The sequence below is a fragment of the Coturnix japonica genome, chromosome 2 (genome assembly GCF_054131305.1).
Source record: "Coturnix japonica strain WE chromosome 2, WE-NBRP24, whole genome shotgun sequence".
NCBI lineage: Eukaryota > Metazoa > Chordata > Aves > Galliformes > Phasianidae > Coturnix > Coturnix japonica.
In genome coordinates, this window is record NC_140664.1 from 74,219,005 (window position 1) to 74,229,070 (window position 10,066).

General features: G+C 47.4%; 1 protein-coding gene across 2 annotated transcripts in view; it reads right to left on the minus strand.

The window, feature by feature from the left end:
- BMP6 (bone morphogenetic protein 6) overlaps positions 1-9,809 on the minus strand; it is an 80,188-nt gene extending 70,379 nt beyond the window's left edge. For both annotated transcript variants that reach the window (XM_015854588.3, XM_085537771.1), the window contains exon 1: positions 9,185-9,809. In XM_015854588.3, the coding sequence (XP_015710074.2) occupies positions 9,185-9,599 (415 nt within the window). In that variant the 5' untranslated portion in view covers positions 9,600-9,809. The remainder of the gene's footprint in view (positions 1-9,184) is intronic.
- Positions 9,810-10,066: the final 257 nt, after the last annotated feature.

A 10,066-nucleotide genomic window follows, 5' to 3' on the forward strand; every position in this document is an offset into this window, starting at 1 on the left:
AGCCTCCCTGCAACGTGAATACCACTTAACCCAAGCACACCCCTTTCACTGCCTTCATGTTACCAAAAGCTAACCAAACCTTTTCTTGGCTTTACAACAGTTTCAAGTGAAAAATGTGCGAGCCTGTGGCCTCTTTCACTTTCCCCATTCAACTCTTCTTGGATGCCAGCATATACCCAAATTGCAGATCTTCAACACACACATAAAAACCAGAGCTATTTGCAGAACAGATTCAACTACAGCTCACTTGATGGACATTAAAAATAGAACCACATTCAAACCTAAGTCTGCCTCCGCAACGTCCACGCGCTCCCATGGGACAGGGCAAATAGTAGACACGGTGAATGGCCAGACACACAGGTGAATATTTGGATTCAGACAGCACATACAGAGGCAGGAGGTGATACCAACACATGCACAGATAAGAAGCCATGTCCCTGATGGAGGGTGAACATCATGCAAAACCAGTGAAAAAGTTTCACTGTCAGGAAGGGACAAAATGCACTCAGAGCAAGAAACTGTGATCTCCATCTAACTGATACCCAAGAAACCTGGGGTAGGATGTGGTTTTCCAAGTAAGAGTGCACTGTGTGAGCCGCTTGGAGGCCTGCCAGGCCAGTGATGTAGTTTTGTGGTTACATCACAGCAATAACCTCATAGACCTCATCACAGCCCCCAGGCCTGGTCATGCCCTCTGAGCTTCAGTCAGAAAATGATTCAAATGGCCATTAAATTTAGTCAGAGCATGCTGTAAGATTTCATAGAGTCATCAAATGGCTTAGGCTAGAAGGGACCTTAAAGATCATCTAGTTCCAAACCCCATAAGCAATTCAATGCTTATGAAGTGTTTTCAGGCCCTGAATAAAAGATAGAGTCATATCCTTGCATTGTGGAACAGATGAGGAGCCCTCCACATCCTGCAGAATGGAACATTTTTGGAGAGGACGGCTGCTACAGTCATTAAAGTGTAAAAACCATCATACGCAAGAGACGAAACACAGACATCTCAAAGCGAAAATATCTCTTGTCCTGTGTAAAGTATGTGTATTTTCTCTCCAGCTATCTTCCATAGCATAAGTAGGAACTTCCTTACACATGAGAACTGGGTTTTTTTGGCCTCCTTTCTTTCTTCACTCCCTCCCTCTCTTTTTTTGGGGGGGGGGGGAAGAGGAGGGGAGAAGGAGAGGATTCTTTTTTTTATAAGAAAGGCACTGAAAGGGCAAGCCAAGAGATTCACAATCACTAAAGCTTGCACAACATACAGTGAATTTTGGCAGGACATGCATGTTTATTCTTTTCATATGCTGTTTAAATTATTTTTATAAACAAGCCATTATCTTGCACAGCCACTGCTTGGTCTCTTTCATGTCAGAGACGTTTGATGTTACAGTAATTAAGTAAAAGGGTCTGCACGCTTGAAATGTGGTCTCAGGATGATGGTTTGTGGGCAAGAGAGATTGCTGCTTTTCTACAATGAAGGGTTTATTCTCCAGACTTGATTGTTTCAATCAAGCACCTGGACTTTGGACTTGCAGACCAAATCTTTGTGCAAATACAAATTACATACTCGGCTTCAATTTTAGAACCATGCTCCCACCATTTAGCACTAAAAATTGTGCACAGCTGAGATGTGCTCTGCCACGACAAATGCATATTTAGTAACAGGAGCCACTACCAAATCAATTCTGTCTGTTTGTTATAAAGCTGATATGTAGAAACGAGCGCGCATCTTTTCTTACTCATGTATGTAACTGGGATTCAGGGTCTTCTGGATCTCCACGTCTGTTATCGAGATTGTACAAGTCTGGCCTGGTGAAACACTGCTCAGCATTCCTTACTAACCCACAGAGATACGCCTGCGATGTAGTTTCGATCCCCAGTGCTCCAGTGCAGGAGGGGACCTGCATGGTGACCCTTTGCAGTATGAGGCCCCATATCCCTCTTAGTGCGTGGCACCTCAATCTGGGATTGCCAGGGAAACACACTGAACCCTGGCAAGGTAAGCAAGGTCAGAGGGAAGCTAGTAGAGGAGCTGGAGCCTCTTACTGCTTTCATGCAATCACACTGAGGAACTGGGTTTGGCATCATGACAGAAAAACAGGTATTTTAACACAAACCTGCTTCGCATATAACAAAGAAATGTTTCACAGTAGGGTAGTGAGATACTGGAGCAGGTTGCCCAGAGAAGCTGTGGATGCCCAATCTCTGGAGTTGTTCAACTTGGGGCACTAAGCAGCCTGACCTAGCAGGTGGCAACAATACCCACAGCAGGGGGACTGGAACTGCTTGGGCTCTGAGGTCCTTTCCAACCCAAATCATTCTCAGAGTCTATCTCAGTTGTGCTTAAGCAGAATTAAAACCTCAGCCACTTCTTTATTTCCCTTATTACCCTTCTTTTATCAAGGTTTGGAAAGTATGGAATTTAGACTTCAATAAGCGTTCACATCTAAACAGCTTTTATTACAAAGTTTATGAAGATGGAGGCAGAAAAATACCATGGATTATGTATGTGCTTGTTAGAGTTCAACATCTTTTTCAACTCATTTGTGCAATTTTACTCCCAGTAAAACGGCAGGAGCTGACTGCTGACAGATCTACTCTCCCCGATTCACCTCAAGCAATCAGGAGACATAACAATGAAATACAGCACCTCCATTTCAGACAAAACCTACAGACCCTTTTCACCACCACCTCTTTGCTTACAGGTATGGGTATCCCAATCTGCCCACAGGCTTTAATCTGCATTTTTACATGTTTTTTGTCGCCTGGTGTGAAGCGAAATGACCACGATTCAATAGACATTATGTCACCCTTTACACCCTTACACAAACACAGCGTCTAATACCTTCACCACACACACTAGGTGCGTGTAATGCAGTAAATGACAAGATAAGAACATTATCTCTGCAATACAGTGTATTTAAAAGTCCGCACCTGATAAATAAAAATGTGGCTCCCCATTTGCTCCTAATAAGATTTTGGTTTGATCAGATTCATCTTGTTTACACAACAGCTTCAAACAAGCTGATTCATGTGTCTTTCTCGCTGCAAACGACAATTAAATTATATGGAATAACACATCTTTGGAATACTGTTTGAAAAACACTCTCATTTATTACGGGGAAATTCAACTTCTTTGAACAAGCGCTAAGTGTCCCGATTAATTTGTAAAGCTATTCAAGCCATGAAGTACATCTGCACTCAGAGTATATTTCAAATACTGTGCTTCTGTTTTCATTTTCAAAATGTTTTCGTTTGTACACTAATATTTGACCTATGAATATTCCAAGTTTACGTGAAGCCAGCTATTCTAAATTCTTGGTTATACTGAGCATTCGTGCAAAACACCAGGTGATATCACTGGATATTTTTAAGGGGAAATCTCATAGGAAAGCAGTTATGTATTCTTGTGATTAACACCACATTGGATCAAAACAGTCATGTCTAGCTCTCTTAAAATACAGCTACTGTTTTAGTTAGCAGAACACTTCAGCTCTGTCTACATTATACTTTTTTTGCCAAAAACATCGTACTGTTGCTACCACTGATTCAATTCTGTCATTGTACTGTGATGAACACTGCAACCTTAAAAAGGAAAATAAGAAAAGAAAAAGAGCTGCGGGCTGTTCTGACAAAATCTTTGTGCCCTTAAAAAAAACACAACAAAAATCATCTCACGATGTCTCAATAAATAAATAAATAAGTAAATAAGTAAATAAATAAATAAATATAAAGAAGAAAAAATACTACCCTGCAACACAGCTTAAAAACTGACCCAAACGCTACATGACCATCTCCTGCCCTGGAAGCTGAGCTAACAGAGATCTCAGGAAATGCTGGTCGCAGTCTGAAGTCAGTTTCATAAACTGAACTCCAGCACGACCCCTGCAATCCCAGCAGGTATCATCTCAGTTAATTAAGCCTTCTTTCTCCTGCACGGTTCCTGTGGTAGCTGTGTACTTGTGCTGTCCCCAAAGCCACCACTGAAGAAACCAGGCCCAAGTGCAAGGTGCAGGGTCAAGGAGCTCCCTGGCACAAGAAAGGCTGAAAGAGAAGCCACTGGCAGTTTTCATGAACATCAAGGCTAGGGAATCATAGCCCAAAATGCCCTCTCCACACATCAAATGGGAAATCTTGGTAGAACCCCATATCATCCTCTGAACCATTCACATGTAGAAGACTGGACCTTGACCTTGGTCTGCCGGGTGTTGGTCTGATCCTTTGAAAGCAAATGGGAATCTCTCAACCATGAGCAACTTTTCCATCCATACAGATCACAGAATCCCATGAAGGTTGAGAGTGGAAGGGCCCTCAGGGTCCAGCTGGTCTGACTCTTGCTCTAGCAGCTATACCCACAGCAGGGTGCCAAGGACCATGCCCAGATGGCTACTGAATATCTGCATATTGTCTGTTCTCTGTTTAACATCACTATATAAATAGTCAAATGGAAACACTAAACTGTTAGTAGGTGGACTCCACTTAGCAGCACTGCTGTACCACTGCTGGGAAACAGCAGAAACACACAATGGGACTGTTTATGTCTTAAGTAATTCATACTTCCCTCTAGCGCCACGCAAGTTAGAAATGATGCAAGATGACTTAAAGAGAACCATGCCTCCACAGCATGGAAAGTCTAAACACCACCTTCCTTCCTCCAAGATCACAAACACCACTTAGAAGTTTACATTTAGAACTGTAAGAGGGAGCGTCAAGACTGCAATGGGCTGGGCCAGGCTTGGCACAGACCTGCAGCTCTTCAGCAAAAACTGCAGCACAAATGCCCCTTAGGAGCTCAGCACAGGGCATACATGGCAGCTCCCCAAGCAATCTACCTGCTGACAAGACATTCAACTGAAGGGAAAATTTGAAAAGAACACCTTTTTAGAAGAAGTAGGTTGGCTGCAGGTTGCTTGCACAGGGAGAAGAACTAGGAAAGGCTGTTTGGAATTCTCAACATACAAACCCACACCTAGGTTCGTATTCCAGCAAACAGCTTTCTATTAATTTATACATACAAATTTTGTCTTGAATTGATCAAGACCCCTTTGGCAATTCTCACTTTTTCCAAGTACAATAATTTTTTTCTTTCTTCCTCTCACCCAAATTTAGTAGAGTGTAAACATTCAACCCATTAAAAGCTTTCACAAGAGTTCCTGGCTCTGGGGAGTCCAGATGACACTCAAACATGGCCTTTCACTAACTCCAATACAGCAGATCTTGATCGACAGCTGCTCTTGGAACCACATATCTGTCAGGGCTCCTGTGCAAAGCAGGAAGACCTCTTTAGTCCCTCAAATTCACTGCCTGACGAAGCTGAGGACTTCTAAAAAGGCAATCAAAGGATGATGGAGGACCTCTTGACTTTTCTTGCATCCTGCCATCCTTCAGCTCCACACCAGCAGACAGCCAGCGAGCAACAAATTCAAGATTACCTACACAAGGGTCTTCCTCTGCATCAGTCGAGCAGCAAATATAAAGCTGATCTCTAATGCTTGGGATGAGTCTTGGCGCTGAAACCCAGCATACTAGGTCTGGCAGACATCAGTAAACTCACTCCCATCATCAGCTCCGTGCTTTCTAATACTGGCCTGCTCCAGACACACGTGGAGGATACTGTTTGCATGCCGAGAGCAAGGCTTTGCACAGCCAGCTGGCAGCATAGCCAGATACGCAGCATCACACGCTCCCGTTATTCCCTGTGAGTAGATGTCATGACCTTTACAACATGTGGCCAAGAGTATAAACAGATGGGATGACAGTATGAATGGTGTGGTCCCGTCGCTACAATCATACAATGTCCCTGATACATCTTCCTTGCCAAACTGCATATCCCATGGCTCTATGTGTGATACCACAAAAAAAAAAAGACAGGTAGGCTGATCAGATGCCTCAAAAGAAATATATATATAGATATTAATCTGCTTTAGAAATGAATTTGGAGCACTTTAGCACTGCTTCCTTCCTAAGAAAAGCCATAGCGATTGCGCGTAAGCGCTTGCTTGCCATGGATTTATGCAAGATCATTCCTAGAAGTAAATCTGGTAGGTGACTGCTGCCAAAAAAAGATGAAGAGATGGCTCAGAGGACACCACATCCGTAAGCTACTGCTCTGCAGGCAAGAGGAGAGAGAGTATTTGCACAGCCAGCCGTGTACTGGCTTGCTGGCACTGAAATGCAGTGCTCTTGCTCTCAGGTATGTGAAACCATACAGAGAAGATGGTGATTGCCCGGGTATTAGGGATTCCAACATTCAAGAAACTTTTCATCATAGTCACAATTCAAATCACGCAGAAGGGCTTAGGTGATGGTTTGGGTTTTGAGAGAAAGCAGAGAGCCTTTTCTCCCAAAAGTAAAAACATACAGCGAATCCACAGTGGTAGTCTGCTGCAAGAAGGAACAATACATAAGAATAGTAACCCAGCATCATGCTTTGAAAGTGCACTTTCTACAGTGCTTGCCACGTGGAATTTGGATTAGTTCAGTCTTCACTTGCATTGCTGTTTAGCTGTTGATAGCCGTAGATTTGGGCCGTAGCAGAGATCCACGAAGACTGTTATTGCATTCCCTTTTTCCCTTAGTGGAAGGACATGTTTTCTTCCCACTGCGGATGCCTGCATAATTATCTGTATGGATGAGGGACCAAATAAGATTCTTCCCTGTCTTGTTCTACACTGTTCCTCTCATTGAACAGGGAGTAACCCTGGATGCATTTAAAGTAACAGAGCCTTTGAGGGTCTTATTTCTGCTACTACACATGGCACGCACTGCTCTCTAAAAGCACCAGCTAGCAAAATATGGCCTGGAGAACATCTCCTTTCTACTTCAGCTGTGAGGATTCAAAGAAAAGCAGGGAAAGTTTGGGCAATCACAGCCCCAGCTCAAGCCTGCAGATCCAAGCATGAGTCATCTGCCCTCATCTCCCTGAGCTTAGAGTAGGGTTGCTGTGAGGAGCTCGGTACATGTCTCACTAAGACAGCCCTAGAAATAAAACAGAGGGACACCAGCCTGAGTCTAGCAGTCAGCCCAGCATCACTCCCTCAGAAAGTCCATGCCAACCCCAAGCCATTCCAAGAGGATAAAGGGGAAAGAATCCTACTTGTACCATGAGGAAGACATATTATACAAATGGGAAACATTAACACAGTTTGTTATTCCCAGTAGTACTCTGCCAAACCATGCCAATGTCTACCTTCATCCAAGGATGCTCCTTTAGAGGAACAGTTTCACAGGGGTATTGTTTGATCCATTGTGCTCTCCCGGCAACACAGCCCCTGCTGTACAACCAGAATTTAGATATCCTGGCTGGCCTGATGTCTCTCAAAGGGAGAGATCAAAAACACATGTGCTTCTATCTGAATTCAATATTGAGCCTTCTTAAGTGGGAAACTGACAGAAATATGTGTTTTCTGAGTGCTTTATCCCAGGCAATATGCCTGAAATAGATGCTTTGGGGATCATCTTCCCATAGTAGGAAGCAGGTTTACCTGCTGCAACCAGTATTTTACACCAAAACCTAGATACTCTAACTCGACAAATGAAATTTATGCTCTACATTACCTGAACTGGTTTGAATCTTGTGCATCTGTTCACTTGCAATAGAAACTGATATTAACTGGGTGTCTCGCAAAGCAAAGTGCTGAGCACATCCCCATACCTCCCTGAAGTTAGCCCCTCGGGGAAACACTGCCCATACCTGGCAAGTCCACACAACCAAGCAGAACCTCCTGCTATCGGGAGAAGCACCTGCCTGGCCAGATCTGTGCTGCAGTACTGAAGGCGATATACCCTTCAAATTGCAGAAAAAAAAGAAGGAAAAAAATGTCTTTGGTAGCTGTTACCTCAGTCATGGAAAGGCAACCCTTCAAGGCAAAGCTTTTCAGAAGCTAATTTGAACCTAACAGAAAACAACTGAGACGTTGTTTGGTTTCCATCCGTCAATCTGTGAACGCATTGGTAACAAACAATCGCATTCAATGACACGAAGGTTTATGACTCGAAACTTGGAAGTCGATGAGAAATTTCTGCAGTTGATTCATACTTCCTGAGACTTGGAATCAGCGTTTCTATTGCGCTGCTCTACTATGCTACAGGAATGATTTTCCTTGCTGTTACATAAGCGTCTAGACCCAACTTATTAGAACTGATCTGAGTCGTACAGATGTTTTTATTTCCAAATAATAATAATAATAAAACCCAAATATTTCCAGGCCTACTGTCTAATACTCCTCACCAGCCGCCCCATTATGCAGGGTGCTACACACCAACAAATGCTGCATGCCCACATCTCTCCCTGAAATCAGCCCCACTGGGAGCTGCCCTGCACCTCACAGTAATGCAATGGAGATACCATGCTTACCACATTCACATCATTCCACCTACAGGTCCTCAGAGCTCCCAAGGCAACTGAGAGAGGCACGAACAGCAGCTCTGCTTGCCCTAAGGACACATATATGCAGAAGGCATTGCAGGAGAGGGGGATTCCCATTGAGTACCAAAACCTCCCAGCTCATGGAGTGAAGCCAAATCTGCTCTAAATACCTACACGGCAACACCGAGCTACCGAATACACCTACCACCCTTCTAGCTTGGATACACTTCCCACTGCAGCGACACATCATTGCTATGGGTGAGGAAACAGACTAATATTGACGCGAGCTGCGTGCAGGTGCCCGATGTGCAGCCCTGTCCGGCTCTCGGCCGCCGCGCTGAGACGCTCGGGCTTCACGGGAACTCACTTAAAAAGGAACTGCCACTTGCCAACTGAAATATTTTCCCCTCTCCACATTATACTGAATCTAATTACACTGCTCCCTTCTAATTGCGAGCTGGCGTTCAGGGCTCCTTCAAGCGATAAGATTAGAGTCTTTCCCACCGAAATTCCCAGCCCGGAGCCCTTCGTGTAAGGACCGGGTTTGGCCCGAAGAGCAGGGCTGGCATCTGGCAGAACTTCTGCAACATTTCTACCTCTTTCCCCGGCTCGGACACCAGAAGGGCTGTCCCGTACCGACCCCGCAGCGCCTCCGCCGGCCCCAGAGGAGCTGCGGGGACACGAGGGACAGCCGAGGGCCGCTCCCCGAGTACCGGCGTCCGCTATATCGGACGGAGCGGCTATAAGCCCAGACTGCCAAAATACTCTTTTTCTCTTTGAGTTTCGTTTTATTTGCGCTCTCCGCTCGGCACTCACCCAGGTTGACGAAGCTCATCACCATGTCGGCGTCGTTGAGGAAGGCGCTGTCCTGCGCGCTGGGAACCGGCGGCAGCGGCGGTGCCGGGGCGGGGGGCTGCGGGCGGCCGCCCCTCTCCGCGCCCGCGGTTCCCTCCGCTCCCTCGGTCAGCGCGTGGTACAGGTCCAGCATGAAGCGCGGCGCTGCCGGCAGCCGTCCCGGCGGCGGTGCCGGCGGTTCCCTCGGCGGTGGGCGAGGACGGTGCGGCAGCCCCAGCACGGAGAGGATCTCCCGCTGCATCTCCCGCTTCTCGTGCGACTTCAGCCGCCGGTAGAGGAAACCCGGGGCAGCGGCGGCGGGCGGCGGTTCGGCGGAGCGGCAGGCGCCGCTCAGCAGCGCCCAGCAGCAGCACAGCCAAGCCAGCCGCCGCGGCATGGCGCTGGGCCGGGCGAGCTCCCCGCTTCCCCCTCTCCCCGGGGGCTCCCCGCCGCCCTCGGCCCTCCTAGCGCATGGGCCGGCGGGGGGCAGCCAAAGCCGGCGGGGCTCAGCGCTCGCCCCCGCCCTCGCCGCGCATGGCAGCGCGCTGCGAGCCCCCCGCCGACGCCGCTCAGGTGCGCCGGGGCCGCCCCCGGCCCGGCTGCAGCGCTGAGCTCAGCTCGCCATGCCCGGTGGCTGCTGCGCGGCGGGGACGACGACGAGGAAGAGGAGGAGGAGTACGAAGAGCAAACTTTTCCCTAGTGCAGCCGGACTGCGAGCGACGGAGCGAGCGGCTCCTGCTTGCGGTCGCAGCCCCGGTCCCCGCGGGCTGGCCGGAGCCGGGCTGCTGGCGGCGGAGGCAAATCACCAGCGCGCCCGCCTCTCGACGGGGCGGGGAGCGACCCGAGGGCGCAGGTAGCGCAGCC